The sequence below is a fragment of the Mya arenaria genome, chromosome 15 (genome assembly GCF_026914265.1).
Source record: "Mya arenaria isolate MELC-2E11 chromosome 15, ASM2691426v1".
In the NCBI taxonomy this organism is placed as follows: domain Eukaryota; kingdom Metazoa; phylum Mollusca; class Bivalvia; order Myida; family Myidae; genus Mya; species Mya arenaria.
In genome coordinates this window covers 50,935,203-50,959,662 of record NC_069136.1, presented here as the reverse complement: position 1 = coordinate 50,959,662, position 24,460 = coordinate 50,935,203, and the positions used below count along the sequence as shown (strand labels likewise).

Genomic DNA, 24,460 nt, shown 5'->3' with positions numbered 1-24,460 from the left:
GATGTTGAACGTGCAGAGTTTTCAGCTAGCCCAAACACTAAAAGTGAACTATATATTTGTTGCCTATTACTGTGAAATCATTTATATTCGTTGGCATGAAATTTCGTGGTTTGCCGAAAAATTACAATTTCGTGGGTACTTGAATTCGTGGTTTTACGTTTTTGAAAAATAATATAATAGAAATTGTGATTGTTCTAGATCGACTGCATTGCACGCGCTGGCCCATGATTTCCGTTGTCTACGTCACTTGGTTTATGACACTCGCTAAAGTGGTACGACATGCCAATTAGTGCATATATCCATGTCAATTATCGATTTAATTGGAAATTAAGGTCATAAAAGAAGATGTTCCCTGACCCTTAATACAGATAGACGAAGCCATTGAATGCCAATTAAGAATTTTGCAAACTGTGAAAACACCGAGAAGGTCCGTATATTTGAGAAAACGATCCCGAAAGATAGCTGATGTTTACAAATTCAATTACTTTTGAATATCATCTCATTTCAATATTTATTCACATGTACTGCGGCCTCTGTAACGAATAAACTAGAGTATGTACATAACATGGCAATTGAAAAGGGAATAAAGGGTCAATATTTCGTGGGATCTTGAATTCGTGGATCACCCAACCCACGAAAACCACGAACATTAATGATTTCACAGTACTCCGTACATGCTCTGGATTGAAAATGACCACAAGAGCCATGCCAGTAGAGCATAGGCACTTTTGGGCCTCTTGTTTTTTAATTCACCAGAAAAGTCATTAAACGTGATAAGACCACAATAACTGTTTTCTCAATGCTGTAGAGATGATATTATAAACCAGGGACTATGGATTTTAATACAATGAGTTGCCACCAAAACAAAAAGTCGCTAAATGGTATGTTCTTTCTAATCTTTTGCATGTGAAATATGATACATCAGGGGTGACAAAACACATTATTGTTGAAAGTGGAAACGAGTAAAATAAAGGAATACCCTATGCCTTTGTTAGAACTTACCATTTTTGCACAGACCACAACAACAGGGTAAGCAGCCACTTGAATGTCAGGCTATTGAATTAGAAGTCCTTTAATTTGCAAAAAAACTGCTTAAAAATACTTGAATTTGTATTTTACCTTAACAACTGTTTGAGAAAAGCCTGTATTTTCAGAAATAGTCCTTGAATTTCCTTTATCTGCTCTTAATGGAGTGTCCGTAATACAAATGTCCATCTTTACAAAAAAATATTTGTCTTAATGGATGTTGTGCTAGTGACTCTCTGCCATTACTTTCTGTTGGCATGTGTGTGTGTGACAGAAGTGGTACAGTACAGGTTTTAGACTGCTGTGGCAGATTTACATTGATCCACCAGTCCAGTCAACTCTGTTTCCAGTTTCGTTTTTGCTGCGAGTTACTTGTATTTTTTTAACAGAGTGTTTTGCCTATTCTTCAATGACTGCTTGACACAAAATAAACATAAAGCTGCGTGTAAAAATTGCTTAAAAGTTACTGACATCAAATAGATGAGCAAGTATGCCCTGAAATTCCCTAGAAAGTCAGAAATCCTTAAATGACAATTTAATTTTCCACAGGTTATTAAGTCACACATGTGTTATTTTCATAGCTTGCTATTAATGATTGTCTTTGAATATGTGTTGTTATTTATCATTTGAGATAGTCCTTGAAAATCGATTAAAGGTCCTTAAAATCTCCTTGAAAACTCCACGATTTTTTTGCCTGTCTGGTTGTATGAAACCTGATTTTACAACTTTCAACTAATTTCAAGGCAAAACAAGGAAATCAGCTGTAAAGAGAGAGATGATCATCTCTGATACAAGTGCCCTAGCAAGAAAACTGATCATGGGCCAAAATTTCACATCACCCAAAGACCCAGGTTTGGTAACTTGCAAATAACACTATACACAATTCCACGTCCAGTTTCTGGTTAGCAGCTATAAGCATTGTAGTTTGTACTAAAGGGAGCTACCCTTACAAAACTCCAAATAAGGAAACAATGGGCTGATTGTTCAGCAAAGCAAATTGTTAAAGTATACAAAATGACAAACAACATCATTGTCTTCTGTTAAATGTAAAATATCATTGATGTGCTCACATATTGATATATTAACTAATGCAGCTGAAATAGCTCTCTCAAATCTTGTTCGAAATACACAATTGTAACCATTATATTTCCACAGAAGTAGCGATTTAAATGTTAACAATGATGAGACAAACAATGTTGTGAACTTTAACAAAGTTTTTAACAACTGACCCAATGTTCCAGTTTTGTAGGATCTTGGTTGCATTAGGACCTTTCTCAGGGTTGGTAAGCCTGCAATTGTGTGAGTCCTTTGCTGAACTTATAAACATAAGAGATACGTCCATTGTGTGCTTAGCCCGAAGTTATACAATGTGCACTATATCTGTTCCATTTTAAGGTCAAAATCGGGAAAGGTGTGTGTGTGGGGGGGGGGGTCTGCACAGATATATTCAAATAAAGTAACAACCTGTGATTTCAAGCATTTATTTTTTCATTCATGTAAAACTACACAATCAGAGCCAATAAGTGAATTTTAAAATACATACAAGTCATAAATATTGATTTCCCCCAAAAAGTATTGACCTTCAGCTGCCGTAATGTAACCTCTGTTATCAAACAGCCTTCAAAATATTTATTTTTTCATTTAAGGAACAATTCAATGATTTTAAATTAAGTAAATTTTTAAAGTAAATGAGTTTATTTGTGAGATTTATAAAGCATTTTCTTGAAGATTCAAGAGGTTGAGAAACGCTATGCTTGCACTTGTTTTTGTGAACCTTTTTGAGTGCAATGCCATGAAGGTATGTGTACTTTGTAGAAGTGTACTCAGTACTGTGTGAAGGACACATACAGATTGTGACCTGCATCATACAGGTATGGGGTGAGCGGAAATGATATCACATAAAAATTGTAATCTGCGTCATACAGGTACAACGTGAACGGAAATTATATCTACAAAATCACAGGGAAAGTAATTTTTCTTAATTGTGAAGGCCAACTGCCACTTCTATTTGCATGAGTAGCTACCTGTACATGTATAAACATAGTGTTTCGCAACCTCAAAGTTTTATGGTATGTGGGAAGTAGTGATATAATGTTTGAACACAACTGTCAATGACTACTTTGTATCTAAATGGAAATGTTTTTAGTTTTTTATATGACAAGTTTTCATGAATAGAAATGATCTCATCTACATGACTATATCATTCACAGTTTTTTTCTGAAGATGTATTTCCTAAACATTTCTTTCATGAGATTTCAAATATGATCATAATTTTAATTCAAATATTTGTTGAAATGCTGTAAGTGTACTTTTAACACTAACTTCATATAACAGGTTAAGTGAACATTTAACCCTTTTTTTAAGTAGTAAAAGAAATAATGAAAATTTGCTAAAATATTGACCAAAAAAATCTCATGACATTAACAATGTTCTTAAAACAAACGATGTAGAACTGACTTAACAATGATAATACAACAAAATAAAATCACAGATAAAAAGTAGGTCTATTTACAAAATAAATAAATACATTGAAGATTCATTTACATAGTGAAAACTATATACATTATCAACATGATTCCATAATATTTGAACAATGTCTCAACTAACATCAGAATGTCCATCAAGTAGTGTTTCTTGCATATTTATCGTACACTTTTTTTCCTCATTTTTTGCCCACCCTTTACTATTACCGATCTTGTTTATAGAAGTTTTACACATCTGCATACAGTGTTTTTCTTCATCTTAAACAAGGCTAACATCTATTTATAAAACAAGAACTGCTGATGCAAACACTCAGCCTCTAACACAACAGTTAACAAAAACTTGAACAAGGTCACTGTGACTAACACCTACCGGGTAGTTTTTGGCAAGGAAAAACTTCATACATCTATTTTAAAAAAATGCGTTACAGGGCTATACAGTCTTCATTAAGTAACCAATTAAAATAAACAGATATATGCATAAAATGATAATAAAGTACACGCCTCTAGTTATATTTAATACAGATGCCATGTCTTACTGCGTATTATTCAACTCACTGGAAACTTTGTCAGTCATTACTTGGCCCACATTCATAAAACATCTTCAGTCATTTCCTTACATTTTCCCATGTATTGCATTGGGCGCATGATATTATAACTTAATAATATCTAAAAATGCTTTCATGTTCATTAATGGTATGTAATAGAGATACTTTTAAGTTTAGAATACTTTTCTTTAAGTTTGACTATGAATATTATAGGAAATGGACTTATGTTAAGAAATGACTTAAGATGTTTTATGAATACCTGCCCTGGGGTAAAACAAAACTTCTAAAGTCACTTTCTAATTTTAGTAACATAAGTCATCCGAAATAAAAAATAAAGATTTTCCAAAATACACTATTTTCTAGAGTCTTGAACATTTCTTTTAATTTGACCATGGAAAATTTAAAAAATCGACTTAGGTAAGAAAATGACTTAAGATGCTTTATAAATAAGACCCCTGGTTTTGAATGGTGTGTGACAGCTACCTCTTTCCTCTCTGCCCCAGTTTATATGAATTTATACTAGAAGCTTCATTTTCAGATTTAATATAAATCACTTGGTAGATCCAATCCCTTATTATAATCAACGAAAATCTGTTCACTGAACCATTTTACAAGATGAGACAGAATATGGTATATAAAGTATACACATCATATTGTCCATCCGTTTTTTTCCAAAACTAAATCAATCTGCTGAAGAACTCAGTAAGTGGATCCAGTATTACTGAAGTCGTATATGTCATCAGTGGTGGCCGCTGGTTTCTTGACTCCTCGACCAATCGGATCTTGTGGGCGTGGCTCCCCCGACCCTCCCAAGGACAAACCTCCTTCAAGGTCATCCTCGTCAGGCTCAAAGTCATCCTCATAGTGTCTGCAATAATACAATAAATATGTCATTTCTATTGATTTAAGCATAAATATAATGCGCAATAACCATGGTAATTTTCAACACACATTGAAGATTACAGTGCGCCCCCTTTGTATGAGAACAAGCATTCAGTTTCTGAAGTGTCCGAAATTTCTATTTTAATATACATGTACCTATGACAACCAGAATTCAGCAAATCTTGTATGTAGCCTTTCGGTAGCATCATTTTCCTAATTAAGGTCACCTTGATCTTGACCTTTGACCTCAAAATCTTTATGTGTCTGTTATGTTTTGCAGTCAACACAAAATCATTAGCAATATGCATGTACCAGTAGTTAACAAGAGATGTTTGTCAAGCATTATGCCCCCCCCTGAGCGCCATGTTGTCAGGATTATATGGACAATTGAATGAAATATGCATGGACCGAAATGACAGCTGATTTGTTGCCGTTAAGGCAGTTTTAAGATTATGACCATTAAAGTGTGAGGATAGAGTGTGTTATGACCTTTGACTCTATTAACTCAAAATCCAGAGTCATCAGCTGGTCACCAGAAACCTAAATGTCAAGTTCGAGGGCCATGGGTGCAGGCATTGTCAAGTTATCACACAGACAAGTTTTTTTCATTCAAGGTCACTGTGACCTTGACCTTTAACCCAATGACCCCTTAAATCATAAGGGGTCATCTACAAGTCAGATGCAACTCCAAGTCAAGTTTGAAGGCCATGGGTTCTAGCATTGTTGAGTTATCATTCGGACAACCTTTTACCATTCAAGATCACTGTGACCTTGACCTTTGGCTCTATGAATCCTAAAATCAATAAGGGTGATCTACTGGTCAGGCTTAACATCCATGTCAAGTTTAATGATCATAGGTTCAGGCATTGTTGAGATATCAGTGGGAGAAGATTTGTTAACTTTTTTGTGTTAAAGGTTACTGTGACATTGACCTTGGCCTGATGACCCCCAAAGTCGATAGGGGTCATCTACTGGGCAGGCCCAACCTTCATGTCAAGTTTGAGGACCATAGGTCCAGGAATTGTCGAGTTCACTTTCAAGGTCACTGTGACCTTGACCTTTGACCCCTAAAATCAATACGGGTCATCTACTGGTCAGGCCCAACCTCCATGTCAAGTTTGAGGGCCATGGGTGCAGGCATTGTTGAGTTATCACTCGGACAACCTTTTATCATTCAAGGTCACTGTGACCTTGACCTTTGGCCCAATGACCCCTAAAATCAATAGGGACCATCTTCTGGCCAGGCCCAACCTCCAAGTCAAGTTTGAGGGCCATGGGTGCAGGCATTGTCGAGTTATCACTCTGATAACCTTTTACCATTCCAGGTCACTGTGACCTTGACCTTTAGCCCAATGACCAAGTCAAGTTTGAGGGCCATGGGTGCAGGCATTGTCGAGTTATCACTTGGACAACCTTTTACCATTCCAGGTAAATGTGACCTTGACCTTTGGCCAGATGACACCAAAAACAATAGGGGTCATCTACTGGTCAGGCCCAACCTCCAATTCAATTATGAGGGCCATGGGTGCCGGCATTGTTGAGTTATCACTCGGTCAACCTTTTACCATTCAAGGTCACTGTGAACTTGACCTTTGACCTGATGAGCCCCAAAAACAATAGGGGTCAGCTACTGGTCAGGCCCAACCTCCAAGTCAAGTTTTAGGGCCATGGGTGCAGGCATTGTCAAGTTATCACTCGGACAACCTTTTACCATTCAAGGTCACTGTGACCTTGACCTTTGGCCTGATGACCCCCCAAAACAATAGGGGTCATCTACTGGTCAGGCCCAACCTCCAATTCAATTATGAGGGCCATGGGTGCAGGCATTGTCGAATTATCACTCGGACAACCTTTTACCATTCAAAGTCACTGTGACCTTGACCTTTGGCCCGATGACACCAAAAACAATAGGGGTCATCTACTGGTCAGGCCCAACCTCCAATTCAATTATGAGGGCCATGGGTAACAGCATTGTTGAGTTATCACTCGGTCAACCTTTTACCATTCAAGGTCACTGTGAACTTGACCTTTGACCTGATGAGCCCCAAAAACAATAGGGGTCAGCTACTGGTCAGGCCCAACCTCCAAGTCAAGTTTGAGGGCCATGGGTGCAGGCATTGTCAAGTTATCACTCGGACAACCTTTTACCATTCAAGGTCACTGTGACCTTGACCTTTGGCCTGATGACCCCCCAAAACAATAGGGGTCATCTACTGGTCAGGCCCAACCTCCATGTCAAGTTTGAGGACCATGGGTGCAGGCATTGTTGAGTTATCACACGGACAAGCTTTAAAATTATTTTACCATTAAAGGTCACTGTGACCTTGACCTTTGACCCCCAAAATCAATAGGGGTCATCTACTGGTCAGGCCCAACCTTCATGTGAAGTTTGATGACCATACGTCCAGTAATTGTTGAGTTATCACTTGGACAAGCTTTGGTCTACCGACGGACCGACCGACCGACCGACATACCGACATGCCTGTGCAAAGCAATATACCCCTCTTCTTCGAAGGGGGGCATAATAAAGTGATATTTTTTTACATCTAAATCTGAGGGAAAAAAGTGCATCTTATAACCAGTCATTTACGGTACTCTTAAAAATCCCAGCAATTCAAGGCCTCTTGAAATCGTACAAAATGGATAATAGCAGATAACTCCCTATTGCACACAATGTATAAAGCATGACAGGCCTATATAATAAAGCTTGACAGGCATACATAATTCTAACATTTCTATAATATAAACTTGTATAAAACTGTTGTTTTCAAGGTATATAAAAAAAATGTTGACACATTTACAATAAATTCAATTTTAATAGCATATCATCTTATGTCCGCTTCAAATGTCAATCAAGGACACATTTAGTGTTGGCAGATATATACTGAATCAATCTGCCTGATGAAGAAAGAAAGCATTCAACTGATTTTTTTGAAATTAAGGAAGAACATGAACAAGTATAAAAGAAGATACAACATGACCATTTAGACTGTACATACTGACATTTTGAGTAGATTCTAGTCTTTGGTAAATATAAATTATACTCATTCATTTTAAATAGCTTTATTGTGTTGACAGCTGAAAGCTGATACAAATCAGTCTCGAGTCTGTTTCCTGGGTAGAAACCAGTACTATGTTCTTTTTGAGAGGCCATGAGAAAGTACACCTGGGAAGAAACCGACAACCTCTGGAGTTATACCACTAGACTTCTCTGACCCTGAATGTTTTAGAGACACTGTTGAAACTAAAGTTATCCAGTTAGCAAATAGTGGTTAGAGCACTCGATTCTCACCAGGGAGACCTGGGTTGGACTCTCAGCCTGAGCACATGTGAGTTTGGTTTGTGGTCACCAATTCGAACAAGTTGGTTTTCTCCCGGTACTCTGATTTCCCCAACAACACAAGACCACACTCTCACGTAACATCATGGCAACGAGAGTGACTTAGTATAAGTTATCATAACTTTCTTCACAATAAAAATACATAATGTTTAAACTAAACAAAACTTTCAATGAGTGTGCAACCAGTAAAATCATGAATCTACAAAACTGTGCAATTACTACATGAGATGTTAACTGGGAAGAACAGAAGGCAGAAAACGGTAACAGGAGTAACCTGGATGTTTAATGGAAATGCAAACGTGTGACAGAAACAATTTATCAAAGAACAGCATGAAAAGGGCCTCATATTCACTGAGTTTTTAGACTCAAGCTCAAAAGTGCATATCTTGTTTTTTAATGTTAAGTTGCTATAACTACTACAGCAATGAAGGTTAAATTTGAATAAGAGGTTTTATCATTAATTACAAATAAAATACCCCTAAGAACAGACAAAAACTGCTTTTTAATACATTATAAAAATTATATTTCTGAGTGCAAGTCTTAAACTCGAACACTCGAAGAAAGTGAATATGGGCCGACTACCTCGTGACAATACAGTGTCTGTTCAAGGCTGTAAACATCAAGATAATAGAACTAGAAGGCAACATTGGACATGTACTGGTAAATGGCTATCCAGGCTTGCTTAAATTTTGATTTTATATAGCAAGGCTTGTTTAAATTTGAAGGTGGCAAGCACTAGTAGACGGATAAAGGCTTGCTCATCTAACAATCTGATTGTGATGACTGGTACTGGTCTCATTTTGAAAGGCCATGAGAAAGAGCATCCAGGAACTAATACTTGTGTCCATTTTAAGAGGCCATGAGAAAGTGCATCTGATAACCAGTAATGGTGTCTATTAAGAGAGGCCATGATAAAGTGCAGCTTGGAACCAGTACTGATGTCCATTTGGAGAGGTTATGTAAAAGTGCCTCTGAGAACCAGTACTGGTGTCCATTTGGAGAGGTTATGTAAAAGTGCCTCTGGGAACTAATACTTGTGTCCATTTTAAGAGGCCATGAGAAAGTGCATCTGATAACCAGTAATGGTGTCTATTAAGAGAGGCCATGATAAAGTGCAGCTTGGAACCAGTACTGATGTCCATTTGGAGAGGTTATGTAAAAGTGCCTCTGGGAACCAGTACTGGTGTCCATTTTGAGAGGGGCCTTGAACAAGTCCATCTGGGAAGCATCAAACTAAGGATGTCTTGGGAGAGGCACAGACACCTATATATAGTGTTTCGTTGTACAAAGATATCACACAGGAATAGAAATAGAAGACAGGAGATCGAACTGACGGGGAATGAAGGGATTTCAGATGTTTTAATGAACATGGGTTTGTTATAAATGATGGATGTCAAACAACAATCAGGGATCTATAGGGGATTTAAGTCCTTTTTACCATCATGTATCCCAGTAATCCAGGCTGCATTAATGTGAATATAAATCGGTTAAGCACTGCCAGTGTTCAATATGGGATAATAGGAAACATATATATAAAGAGTTATATTTAATTATGCTAGTACAGTCATGTGAAATCTGAATGCTTATGAAAAATGATTTGATCAACAATGCCGTTATATGATGTTAACTGAAAAGCATTTAGTGAAATAATATCAAAAACTATAAAATAAAATAAAGTTATTAGTCAATGATTAAAATTTTAATAATTGTGAGTTCCAAGCAGAACAAAAATTAGCTTATCAATTTGTCAAAATAATGAATGGAAAAAAAATGCAGTGCAACTTTGTGAGCCTTGAATATATATAGCCTACAAATTTAAATATGGTGAGCAAGCCAAAATTACACCCTAACCATCTTTAACAACATACATTTCTTCCTGATCGTTTGCGCCCTCCTCTGCCACAAGGATCTCATATTCCTCAGCTGCGTATTTCTCCCAGTCTGTCGGCTCTGGAGCATCATTTTCAAGATCCTGTTTGTAAAAATATAATGAAAAAATCTATTATTACAATTGCATAATAAATTTGCAAGAAATGCATGTCCCAAAATAGTGCAATATTGCCATATTCCACATTCAAGGTCATAGCAACAAATATTGCGTGAGAGGGTTGTTTGGTTAGTGCAGTGGTAAGCGCACTCCCTTCTCACCTAGGCAACCCAGGTTTGATTCTTGGTCCGGGCAAATGTTAGTTAGGTTTGTGGTCACCAAGCCAGACAAGTGGGTTTCCTTCGCGTACTCCAGGTTCCCCAAGAACACAAGACAACACTTTTGCGTAAAATCGTGCCAACAAGAGTGATTAATATTATTATAATGTTGAAATAAATTGTTCCACAATCAATGTAAAAAATAAATATGTTTGAAGTAATATTTCATAACAAAAAAACCAAACAGTGCATCACCATTGTGTAAATTATTATGTTATAATGTGTCTCTTCAGTGATTTCACTCAGTAATGTATGTCTTAAGGGGGTAATGCATTTTGATTGAGGTTATATTCCACTCTAGTGCCTTGTGAAATTCTGAGTTCACAAAAATCCTCTCAATTTAATACAGCTCTTGGATCTATACGCAGTACTAAAAACCTTATTATTACACATATATGAAACAGAATTTACTCAAGCAAATTAAATTTAACACAACAGAATCAGACAAATGTTCATTTGGAATCAAGGTAAAGTTCCAATTTCCTAGTCTTTTGTATACAGAAACCAGGTTATTAAATCATTATTGGCATCAGTCTTCCGCTCTGGATTAGCCAGACGTCGTAAAACTCATATTTGATGATACAATAATAAACATAATATATTGTTAATATCCTTCTTGAACAATAATTAATCAGTTGCAGAAGACTCCATATTTTTTATTCATGATTTAAAATGTAAGTATAAGGAGTAGACACATTTTTTCCACATGTTATGCTGTATTAGCTTCTGAGAGCATGCATGTAAATTTCCCCCGCACTAGCGTTCTTCATGAATTTGCTGATGTGCATGCAAAAAAGTTATCAATCCTTGATCATAATTTAATTAGTTCTTACCCGTAGGTTTGCGAAAGGATCTCGTTGCTCGTTCTCAAGGAATTTGTCAAGGTTCATGAAGGTGTCGAAGAAAATGTTTGTCATTTTGCATCGTTTCAGATCACTCAGTGAAATCGCATTAAGCCTCATTGGCTGGACTAGGTCTAACATCTGAAATGGAAGAGAACGGGTTGAAAGGTTGATACTTTGATACATGTTAAGTCTGTAAAATTAACAAAATGATTCTGTTACATATCTTTATTTTTTTTAAATTTTTTAATATTTAAAACTTATGTCTCAGATACAAAGTATTGGTATGCAATCCATGTTCTTAAACATTGACCTTCAAGTGTGACCTTAGCCTTTGACATAAGAGAACACATTTCATGTCTTACACACCTTCCCATGGTGCTTTACAGGTCTTTGAAGTTTAATTGAGTTACCATTAATGTTCAAAAACTTATGGTTGAGACACAAGTTATTGTTATGAAATCCATATTGTTTAACATTTACCTCCAAGTGTGACCTTGACAATAATTAACAAATTATTCCTGAGACGAGGTTGTAACAGACAGGGACGAAACATAGTTAACTGTGATAACTATATACCACGCTTTGTGGCATAAACATATTCCCTAAGCTCCATTTCTTTAAGCTGTCCATACCTGACAGAGGCAGTCCTCAAAGGGCAGTCGTTCGATGCCAAGGGCCTCCATCTTTTGCATTTGTTCCTCGTAGAAATACTCCATCTCGTACATAGAGATAAAGCCATCCCCATCAATGTCCATACACCGAAACCAGTATTCAACACTGTAAATGTACATTACAATTAAATATATCATCTCGTACATAGAAATAAAGCTATATGATATCCATCAATGTCCATAAACCAAAACCAGTATTCCACACTGCAAATGTACACAACATGTAAATATTTCATCTCATACATAGAGATAAAGCCATCCCCATCAAAGTCAAAACACCGAAACCAGTATTCCACACTGCAAATGTACATATTAACTATTTAATAATTTATCTCTGATTGGCGATATAATCATCTCAATCTTTATTTGGAAAAAGCAATCTGCACTTGGTTCTTAAAGATTAACATGTTGCTACAGTATATTTATAAATTTATCAAAGCATTAAGAAACTGAACTGAGAATGTGTGTTCTAGAAAATTCTTGACTTTAAAATAACTGACTTCATGACAAGTTTAAAGTTCCGGTGTTAACAAAGACTTAAGACCTCTGACTGTCATAGCATAAAAGGGACAATGTGTTTACCTTGTAGGATGTTTCTTGTCTTCCTCAGAAAGCAGAAACCAGACAAACTCAGGATAGCTCATCTTGCCTTCTTCAAAAGTTTTCCCTCGGGTAACCGCTCCGGAAAATATCCGGTCTAGCATCCGCGTAGATATGGCTGCAATATAAACATTAGACGTTATATATTATATATATGAAATAGAAAGGTCTCAAGCACATATGCTTATGATCCATCTTAGCATATCATTAACTTTTGCAAGGTGGTCACTATCAAGTATCCTCTATTTGTCATTCTAGCACACCGGATAGGCATTTTCGGTGAATTCAGCTGTGCTGGAAATCTCCATCTGGCATCCCCCCAGGCCAGATGAGTCACGCGCTGTGACGTAATAATTTCAATTCCTTTTATAATTCACTTTATGTAATCATAATTTTGAGATTTAAATAGATGCGTTCCATTAACATTAACTTTACTAAAATAAAATTTAAAAAACAAAACAACCTTTAAAAGACGTGATGTCGAAGGAACTTATTGACGTATGCAGTGAATACAAATTACTGCGCGTCATGACGTCAGTAAACATCATCGCACGCGCTTTTTGGTGATATGTACAAAAATGCGCTTGTTTATGTATTTTGTTCACAAAAAATGTAATTTAATGTATGCTAGAAAAAATATCTATCATGTGTGTACGTTCCGGATAGAAAAATCCGACTTGAGGGCACGCTGCGAAGCCGGTAACTCGGCAAGCCTCGTTACCTGGCAACGCAGGTGCCCTCAAGTCGGATTTTTCTATCCGGAACGGGAACACATGACAGATATTATTAGTAAATTGGCATTTACTGACTAACATTTCATATACGGTATTCTTGTTGATGCAAGAATTTTATAGAAAGGCTCAAATTTTCTGTCTATTTGAAATGCCTATGTAAGATACTTTTTAAGGTTTGCTATATATAACTGAGAAAAAATAGGGCTATTCCAGTTATAACCTATGCCAGAATGGCACCTTCAATTTGGAAAATGAACATGAGCCTTAACCTACAGGATTTCTTTGTTACCTGGAGGTAGTTGTACGGTCATATGGAATAGCCTGTACCGTATTATATCATGTATAGGACGCTAGCATAGATAGGACGCAGGCAAAAAAATAGTTGAAAAAATGGGTTAAACCCCTTAATATATAAGATAGGACGCAGTGGAAAAATGTCAAAATCGGAGCCGAAAAAATGAGGTTATAAAGTATTTATAACATATATTGAAGTAAAAAAAAATGTATATAAGGCATATTTTGATAACTGTCTTGTGTATTTCGATAATTATCGTCGTATTTCGGTAATTTAGTGTACACAACAATGATATAAGTCTTGACTTTAAACATGACAAAAAAACTATAGAACTGCAAAATAACCCAAGTACCATGTTCATTGTGTCTAGCGAGATCAGTCTTATCAATGAAGAGATCATGGTCCTTATCTAGTTCCCAGAACTTGCAGTAGATGACGTAGAAGTGCTCGTAGGAGAAATACTCATTTATCTGGTTAATGTCATCCTCCTCTTCCAATAATTGTAATACCTGCATAGAAAGATGGCGGCTTAGACAAGAGACACAAAGTGATCTCCAAGAACTTGCAGTCTGGGACACAGAAGTGCTTGTATGAGTAGTACTCAAATATCATGTTAATATCAAGGGCCATATTATAGAAGCAACTTCAGTTAAGATTGTACCTTATATTTCCTTAAATTCAACAATATCCTTAACTGTTTAATTCCAATGGTAAAAAGTGTCATACATTTCAAATATGGAAATATGGGATAAGATTTTAAAAATACTTTTCTTTAAGAAATATAACAATTTTACAATATTACAGTGCAGTCAATTGTTAAGATAGTACATTTTTAGTACAGGTATTATTACATAGTACTGAAATTCCTTATTTCAATGGCAAGTTCTGATATTAACAATAACATTAACACCAATTCAGGGGATTATCAAAAGCATACCCTTAGATATCAACAATGTTAGGTCTGATGCATAGATTGGGAACAAGGTTAGTAAACATACCTAATAACGCATATTACACAGATACTTACTCGTAATAAATTTGACTTTCTAAGTTCCTGAATGGTGATTCTACCAGTCCATGACCTATTTACACAATACAGTATCCTAGCTATAACCTGAAACGAGAATAAATCAAATAGCCAGTTAAATGTTTGAAATATTATTATTACATATCATGGGTTTTCTTCTTGAACAACAATTGTTGTTTTTCTGCCCAACTAAGAGCCAATATTCTGCCCCATTCCCAATCCTAAATCATATACTTTTTTCCCCAATTGTGAAAATGCAATTTTCAATATAATGTCTTGATAAAATAATTGGACCCCCTAAAGTTCTTGTATGGGAGAGTTTTTGTATTTTTAAAGAAACTTTTCCCATTCTATTTTTTTTCTGTCTATTTTATATGTATATATATATTCCAGTATTAGCGTTCATTTCAATACAAAATTGTTAATTCCTCCCTTTCCCAAAATTGTGAGAAAAATACATACAACGTTCTTCTGTATCTTGAGAAAAGTATCAATATTTGACAATGTTACATACCAAAAATTCGCCGCAGTCATAGAATTTAACAAAGGTTTTAAACACTGATGGATAATGGAAATGGGTGTCATAGTCATAATGATGTCATACTTAAATTGAACTGCGGTTCCCATGGTGTGATTTGCACTAAAGCTAATGGGTCCCTATATAAACATTTCTGCTCATGTAAAGCATTTGATATGATGCCAAATACTGCATGTCATTTTCCAGCTGACTTATATTAAAGCCAGAGTGATAGTACTTTTCATAATGATTACTATGCACATTGTCATTTGTCATAATGTGTACCAAGTTTCATATGAAGATCTTGAGCAGTTTATTGTTAACATGTGTACCAAGTTTTTAAATGTATCAGTTGGTTTATAAGACATGGCCAACATAAAACTTTTTGCTCAATGCCAACAGAGACAACAACAACAACAACAACAATATTTGGATGTTTTTCAGACACAACAACAACAATACCTGGATGTTTTTCAGACACAACAACAACAACAATACCTGATGTTTTTCAGACAAGTCTGTAAGTCATACAAAAAACAAACATCATGAAAATGTTGGCAGTACTTACAGTATTTACATATCTGGAGTGGAATTCCGGGGCCTCTTGTAGGAAGGTGAGGCCAGGGTGTGTGTCCACAACATCCTGAAACATGAAAGGGTAATACATGTACATATAAAGGGAATTTCTATGATATGTTGAACTCATACAGCTTCACACACAGCAGCATATATAATATAACTGGGATGGGCATCCAACACATTCTTATATGGATATTTGTATATGCTTGTGATGTCCACTTTGAAGGGCTATGAGGAAGTACTCCTAGTTTGATCACATGAGCTTCTTCTTACATCTTACTTTCATCATGGATGTTATTCACCTGCCCAGATGCAATGTTGGCTTTTTTAGAGGCCCCATTGAGGGCTCTCCTTAAAGCAAATTGGAGTGTCAATACTGACACAAATAAAGTAACAATCACAAGAAACCAGTCAACTTTTTTTATTAATCAATATTTTTTTAATTTGGGAGAGGGAGGGTCTCCTTAGAGCCATTGGTCCACAGAAATTACCAGCAGCCAAACTACATCCCTGTTTCAATCTAATAATTGAACACGTTTTTTTTGATAAAAACCAAAAGAAGTATAAAGCATCCTCCGTCATGCCACCAGTCTTTATAAGTTACTTATTTTACAATTGACCCCTAATAAATGGTGGGTCTGTACAAACCTGTAAGAATGGAACGAGGTCTTCTTCCTCTATGTAGTTGGTCCCCTGTTTTGCCATCAACATCACAAACTTGGCCGCCAAGTCGTGACATGACTGGTTTATCCTGAAAAACAAAGGGCTCAGTATAAGAATTATTGCTGTGTAAAAGGATGTAGTTTACTGAAAAACCAAAAAACTGTTGTTGTTTTTTATATTTTGACCATTTTCGTCCAATGGATAAGTCAAAATGAGACAATTGGATGAAATTATTCTTTGACTTGGACATAATCTTGCCAATATGTTGACCTGCCAATATGTTGACCTGCCAATATGTTGACCGATATATAACAAACTTCTATTCTATATTTCATGTACTAGTACTCAATATATGACATACTTATTCCATCATAATCTTGGCAAACTTGCAGGAAATCATGATCCAGTACATAAACAACCTTGGATGGAACAGACAGTCAAACCTCATTGTTTACAACGTAATTTTCCAGAAAGTTTGTGCCAAGAAAAGTAATATTCCTAACAGTTTGTGCCAAAGAGAAATGACAATTTTGGCAATGAAAACCATCAACTTAGTGTCAAAAACTTGGGACTCGATATGCTTTGGTTAGACTACTTTCAGGTGCTTTCAATTACATCTGTCTACTAGCTGGTACACTTTTTGGATGACATATAATAAGCTTTCTCTTCATCATTTACTTGATGACTATAATATTACTTCAGATGTAGGATTGAACTTCTTAGGCCAATTGTACAAAACTGGTTAATTTCTTTGAAATAGTCAAAGTTAACCAAAGCGTTGATTGATTGGTCAATTATTTTTTAAATAGTTACTATTATCCAATCAAATCATTTAAATGTTCAAGCTAGGCTAAAGATAACCAGTGGATAAATTATCAAAGCTATATTCAATTGGCTGCAGGTGGTTATTCTCAGTATGGGTAGGCAAGATATCTCCCTGTCTCAACATTTCTTCAAAAAATCAGTTTTGCACAAATTTTGAAGCTACCTCCATAAATGCTATTTGTTGTTTTTAATTTTTTATAACAATTTTGGACCAACTGGATGGCAGTTTTTAAAAAAAATAAAAAAATTCTACCTTCAATTTCATATTGATGACTGTTTTATTTACCATAAACAATATAGTGCACCAGACTTGAACTATTTATTTTCTTGTAGACCCCAAAATAAACAATAACCTCTACTAAGATGACTTGCAATTACTTGGCGAAATTGCAAACATTAGGGTGAATTAATTTTTGTGTGAAAAAAGGGTAGCTGTGAAGTACACTAAATAAACCGGAACCATCCTTTAAACAAATTAATATCGGTAGACTTCCAGATGAAATGCCTTAAACTATTGGAATGGATCCAAAAGATTTTTCAGGAAATATAATTATAAGCATCAATCAAACAGCCTCTAACACTCAATATTTTTATAACAGATCTTCGATGTTCACACGGACAGGTATTTTACTGCATACCAGAAAACTGCGCAATTACATCCCAATAAAAATGTTTTCAAGTTCAAGTAAGTTGTGAATTAACAACATGAGCAGCATTTTTCAAGTGTTTGATCTTAATCCATGCGCCATTATGAAGACCACATATAATGATTTTTAACAAAAACATATTTCATATTTTCAGTGTTTTTCCTGACCTTACGGAAATGTGACCCGGGCCCTGTATCAATAAGAGATCTTATTCATAACGCTGTGAATGCTTGGGCCGTAACTTCTGTAAATTTATGGGCAGAATCTATGTGGTTAATATACTTATGATACTTTAACTGAAACAGGGTTTACGCCAAAATCGGGGTTAGGGCTGGAACTTAACAAACTAGAGGCCTTATGATCTTTATTGAAACAGTGTCCAGGGCCTTCCGAAAAAGAGCAAGAAGTTGAAATGGTTCTTATAACACTACTTATTGCCAAATCTTAAGGAAGGAATTTACAACATTGCATGATGGAGGAAAATGACATGTGTAAAATACACATAATTCCAGAGTATTGAAATTTCCTGTTTTCTTAAAAAAATAAAATAAAATGTTTTCATGCATATGTGAATAATTGGCCCCATTTCCGGTAAAGAAAAAACTCTGTATATAATATATCCCTATTTTTGATCTGAACATACATGTATTGTAAACATTATGGAAACCACATTTTCATATCACTGCAGGTTTTCGACACCATATTGTAAACTTCAATCAGGAAAGGATCCCATATAAATAAAGCATCCTTATACACAACTTTGCTTTGAAGTTTATGATTAGTTAACCACATGTAGATCATGGAAAACTCATCAATTGCACTCTTTTATTGATTTTTATGGCCAATTATGATTTTTACTTTTATTTTTTAACAGGATAGTTACAGGTATTTGTTTTGATCACGCTCATATAAGTATTACTATACCTTTTCCACATGGCTGAGAACATAGGGAAAGTGATGAAGCCTTGCTTGAGCCCGCCACTCGCCACAAATAGTGGACACTTCCAGTACAGGGGCAGGCCACACTCCTGAAACAGCATTTAGTACATTGTTTAGAATGATCGTAATTTTAGGAGTAAAATATGAGAGCCCCTGATCAATGAGCCACACTAAAACAGTTGCCACTTAGAACAGGGGCAGGTCACACTCCTGAAGCACACAGCAAGTTTGTTAAGATGAGCATGTGGATACAGTAAACATTACCCATGTTGTGATTCAACCATTCAATTGACCATTAAAGAAATAATATTTCATCATTAAATAAAAGCACATGGTTGTATATATTCAACAAGAGACAAGGCTGAGCAACGCTCCCTTTAACATCATTTTCTTTGCAATAAAAGACGAAGCATGCAATATTACTACATTGACAATAGGTCAGCAAATTTATTTTTCTACAGACATCGCAAAAACTGTTGGTCCAACAGTCCTGACCAGTAAATTTTGACTTAGTCTAACTAAATTTGTAATGGAGTCGGTCTGCCTGAACAACAGTTTTCACATCCAGATGTAAAAAATAATGAAGATTTAATCTTTATCAATTATCCAACATCAGTTATATAGAAAATCCTGTTGTATCAATGATATTGTCAAATAACCATTTGTTTGCAAACCCAACATCCAATTCAGAAGTGTAGATGTCGGAATGTGTACTACACTCAGTCAAACACCATGCAGCATTTGCCTCCCTTAGCTATACATTAACAAATAATGTATAATAATGTGAATATATGGCACGATGTTTTGAAACTCTAAAATAATAAACTTTTGTCATGAACATTGGAATGTTTTAAAGGATAGTTCCAAAAGTTCCAAACAAAAATCTTATCCATGGAATATGTTAATCGATTCCTAAAATGGTACCGATACGGTCAGAAAAATGCCTTTTCACTGCAGTTATTTAAAAAACAGCTCTATCCTGGACTACTGTTACTATAATACAAAATACTTAAAACTCGAATGAAATTGAACATACAAATTTAAATTTAGGACTATACTATTGTACCTTTGCAAGAACTGCCGTCTGGTTTTTGAAGATTTTCCCTCCCTCAAACTTTGAGAATTCTTTCGAGACCCGTAAGAGCACTTCTTCTGTCGTATCCTTATCACTGGGACGACCCATTGGAAAATGGAACTTTGGTAGATTTGCATTTTGTATCACAGAAGTTCTGTTACTAAGAGGCCTAGAGTTATCTTTCTTTTTAGTCCGACTACTCTCCTTATTGGAGGTAGAAAAAGTGTCATAAGTTTGATTTAGTTGGTTATTTTGAATGTTGATGTCTGTGTTTTCTTTCTCAAGGTCTCTATCACGAATGTCTTTGAGAACACTGGAAGAATCCTTGTTTGAAGATCCATTTGAGATTGTCTGAAAAAAAAGAGAAAATTGTTTTATAAGAATTATATCTTGTAAATGTATGAACCTGCGGTTGCATTATCTAATGCAGTAAATGGAAAACCTCCACCAACACATATAAACAACTTGAAATAACTACTCAGGCCTGATATTGACATTTCCTAAACTTAAGTCATTTTCCTATGTTAAGTATATCTTATTTAATAGCTCAATAATATCTATAATACTTTTGTTTATATAAATGTAATATACATGGTACATACTAATGTTAAAAACACTTGTATTTTTCGTTAAATTTGACTATGATTTTTTTAGGAGTTTGACCTAAGTTAAGAAATGAGTTCAGTTATGATGTTTAATGGATTCTGGCTCAGGTGACTGCATGGTCAATTAAGAGTACAGCATATGATGATCATAATGGCTGATGCCCATCTGATTGGCAAGGTTATGGTGGAAAGGGATCTCATTCAGAACATAACTTTAAACTTCTTGACTCACTTACTCAGACTACTGCCTTTAAGTGATTTTTAAACTTATCAACCCAAACAATTCTTCATTGTAACAGACTACCAGATGATGGAAATCCAGTCTTGTTGCCAACAAAGATGCTGTGTGCAATAATCATCCAAATTACAAATGAATTGTTTTTTTCTGTAACAAAAGTAAAACAGTACTTCTGTTGTGTGCAGTTTTACAACAAGCCAGGGCTATGTTTTACATAATAACACCCTCTCCTAATGATGGCCACTAATTAGAGAATGGTGTATCGGATTATGGATACATAATTAATGGGCTCATGTTAATGCAATTATTCGCCACTTCTCCTTCAAACAGCAAAATGTACCATTCATAATAACCAGGTACATTAAATAAATGTATTCCGTATGCATTTGTATGGGTAAAGCCCACAACTTAGAACTATAATTCTCAAGGTAAACTTCATCCTTCTCCTTTCACATTCCTTGAGACACCACAAAACACAAAATAAGAAAAGAAGTGAAGATGTATCAAGAATATAAATATTATGCTCATGCTGATAATTATGGGAACAGCATTTTGTTATGTTGTATATGATGTAGTAGATGATGATGATGATGATGATGATGATGATGATGATGATGATGATGATGATGATGATGATGATGATGGTGGTGATGATGATGGTGGTGATGATGATGATGATGATGATGATGATGATGATGATGATGATGATGATGATGATGATGATGATGATGATGATGATGATGATGGTGGTGATGATGATGGTGGTGATGATGTTGATGATGATGATGACGATGATGATGATGATGATGATGATGATGATGATGACAATGATGGTGTTGATGATGACATTGGAATTGACAATGATTGTTGTGCTAATGATGGTTGTGCTGATGATGACTACAATGTTGTTGTTGTTGTTGTTGATGATGATGAGATTGATGATAATGTTGCTGCTGCTGCTGATGATGATGATGATTATGATGCCGATGATGATGACGATGATGACATTGACAATGATTGTTGTGGTGATGATGGTTCTGACAATTTTGCTGTTGTTGTTGTTGATGATGATGATGATATCCCTGCTGCTGCTGCTGCTGCTGTTGATGATGATGATAGTGTTGATGATGGCAATGATGTTCATTAAACAAATATTCTGACCATAAAGGGAATGAAAGGACAATTACATTTAATGATGATTCACAGAGCCAAAGCACTAACAAACAATTCATGTTTGATGATGTTTCACTTTTTGTTTCCATGTTACATCCATTTTGTCTCAGCATTTAGACATATCAATGATTATATAGCATGTTAATGGTGTGTATGCCATGCCAAACACAATGCACATTGCTGTTCTTTATTGCCATGCAAAATGTCTGCCTGTCTCATGGGAGTCCGGATATCTAAATTGTGAATGGAAAACTAAATAAACAAACTTAAAGTAAAAAAATTGTTGAGGACCATGAAGAGAAAAGATCCAGTAAAGAGATGACAGTCTGATTTAATGGTCTGGAGTCTGGACGATTTGTTAAGAAGTCATAAATGGTTATTAGTCAGTATTCATGTCCCTGAATGTCAACTATCTGAAGACAAATACAGCTATCTTAGTAACAATAAGGTGCAAATGAGAAAGTAAACTCTGAAATCGTTACAGGGACCATGTCATGTAACTTTTGTTACATCAATCAAGTGTCCCCTGTCAATTGAATAAACAAACGTGAACTTTTATTGAATAACCAGCACTAAATTTGGAGTACACTTTACTGACCATTAACCAAGTTAACATGAACGGTTACAAACTATTTGTTTACATTTGCCTCTGGAATTTAAATGACCTAGAAATTTTTATCAGGGAAGGACAATGTTTGAAATAAAACCTAGTTTTACCTTCGAGTTTAATTGAAAGGTATAATTCCGTAACCTTCTGTGGAGCCAAAGGGTGTAATTTATAAAACACTAAACCTAACAGAAGAAGAAAAAACTCGCCTTGGTAATGTAACATATACATCTGTCTTCCTTTCTATACAGTCATTTTAGCAAATGATCACAAATATGGAAATATAAGTTTTTGACTTATTTTCCTGATCTCTGTGAAAAATGGAGCTCAATGTTTTAAAACATAAATGTTAACTGACTTTATGTATCTAATTTTAAATTGTAAGGCTCCGGACACAGTAATACTATCCCCTCTCCGAACCCCCTCTTAAAAGTTTTTTTTTAAACTATAAGCATGGTAAGTTTATAAAATGTACATTATCATAGTAGCGTCAGCCTTCTTGTCCACTAGTTGCTAGATATTCAGGTATTTTAACCTCAAGCAAAACAAACGAGCTTCATTAAAACTGGTATTTGTGACACAAATCTAATATTTTTCAGGCAAATCAACCAAATTTTAAACAAATGAAACACATTTTTTTAACAAATCTGTCTGTTAAAATATGTTTAAAGGTATGATAGATTATCTAAATGAGATTCTTTTATTTTCAACCCATTTCCTTAAGATAAAATAAAATTGGTTTGGTTTGGTAAGGTCAATTCATCCTTTTAAAAAACAGGTAGGGCAGCTAGGTTTTTTTTTTAAAGTGTTTTTATAAGGCTTTATGTAAAATGTTATTGTCATCATTAACCTGAACCAATTTTTTTGTTTTTTTAGGCCTTAAATAAAATAAGCTTTCCATATCTGCCCTTGATCAACTCCTACTTCACAGTGCAAACTCTTTAACATCAAGGAAAATACCCTTTTCAAAAATACCACAAAATTGTAGCATTTAGATCCTTTCAGAGCGATTTTAGTAATTATGTTTAATTTTCAACTGATGTGCCATACTGTCATGCATACCGTTAGATGAAATAATGATTAACAGTTCAAGATCAAAAACACTATTTGAAGTTTGAAAATCTTGTTAAAAGGATCTCAAATATCCAAAAATTATGTCTAATTCAATTGAGAGAAGATTGGCAATTTACCTTGGTCACAAGATAGGTTATTATTGTGTGGAACAGAAACATGCAGAAAATATTCTATTACATTTTGTTTTGCAGGCTTTCATTTTCAAAGAAATAGTTAAATATATTAAAACTTTTAGAATATATTAAATATTTTAGACTGTTTACATTCATTTAGTGCCAGCTGAGATATACAATATTAAATAATCATACCATTACAATCATGCCTATATATAGGGTTAGAAACAATTTAAAATCAACTAAAAATCCCAGTATTGTCAAATTATAATGACCTGCACAAACTATAGTTAAACAGTGTTAAATAGGCAACAAACAAACTCTATTTATTTTTCGTACAAGCACCTTTTAACAATACCTCATTTCATGCCAAATAAATAAAGAATCTGTTTTTGCCCAATTGGATATAACAATAAAATGCTCTCACAACACAACAGGAGTGAGTAGGGACAAGGGTTACATTACACCATGCACTGGATACATGATCTGTAATAATTTCTTCCAGGTTTCCAAATGAATGTCGTTTTTGTATCATGACACATCTGATGAATGTTTAAAGCACAAAGATGAATGTTTATTAAATGTATTTTGTGGTTTTACTGGTGAGTTTAAAACATGCAATGTAGCATTATAGAACAGGAGACCACAATGTTGGTTTTGTAGAGAACAACAATCACAACGATGATGATGATGATATTGATGATGATGATGATGATGATGATGATGATGATGATGATGATGATGATGATGAT

The 24,460-nt window shown here is 35.0% G+C and overlaps 1 protein-coding gene across 5 annotated transcripts in view; it reads right to left on the bottom strand.

The window, feature by feature from the left end:
* Positions 1–2,493: 2,493 nt before the first annotated feature.
* LOC128219814 (serine/threonine-protein phosphatase 2A regulatory subunit B'' subunit beta-like) overlaps positions 2,494–24,460 on the bottom strand; it is a 47,070-nt gene continuing 25,103 nt past the window's right edge. For all 5 annotated transcript variants that reach the window (XM_052927867.1, XM_052927868.1, XM_052927865.1 and 2 more), the window contains 11 exons: positions 19,890–20,249; positions 18,809–18,912; positions 16,398–16,500; positions 15,739–15,813; positions 14,654–14,740; positions 13,979–14,135; positions 12,580–12,715; positions 11,959–12,103; positions 11,315–11,464; positions 10,145–10,248; positions 2,494–4,922 (listed from right to left, as the gene is read on the bottom strand). In XM_052927867.1, coding sequence (XP_052783827.1) covers positions 4,754–4,922; positions 10,145–10,248; positions 11,315–11,464; positions 11,959–12,103; positions 12,580–12,715; positions 13,979–14,135; positions 14,654–14,740; positions 15,739–15,813; positions 16,398–16,500; positions 18,809–18,912; positions 19,890–20,249 — 1,590 coding nt within the window. In that variant the 3' untranslated portion in view covers positions 2,494–4,753. The remainder of the gene's footprint in view (positions 4,923–10,144; positions 10,249–11,314; positions 11,465–11,958; positions 12,104–12,579; positions 12,716–13,978; positions 14,136–14,653; positions 14,741–15,738; positions 15,814–16,397; positions 16,501–18,808; positions 18,913–19,889; positions 20,250–24,460) is intronic.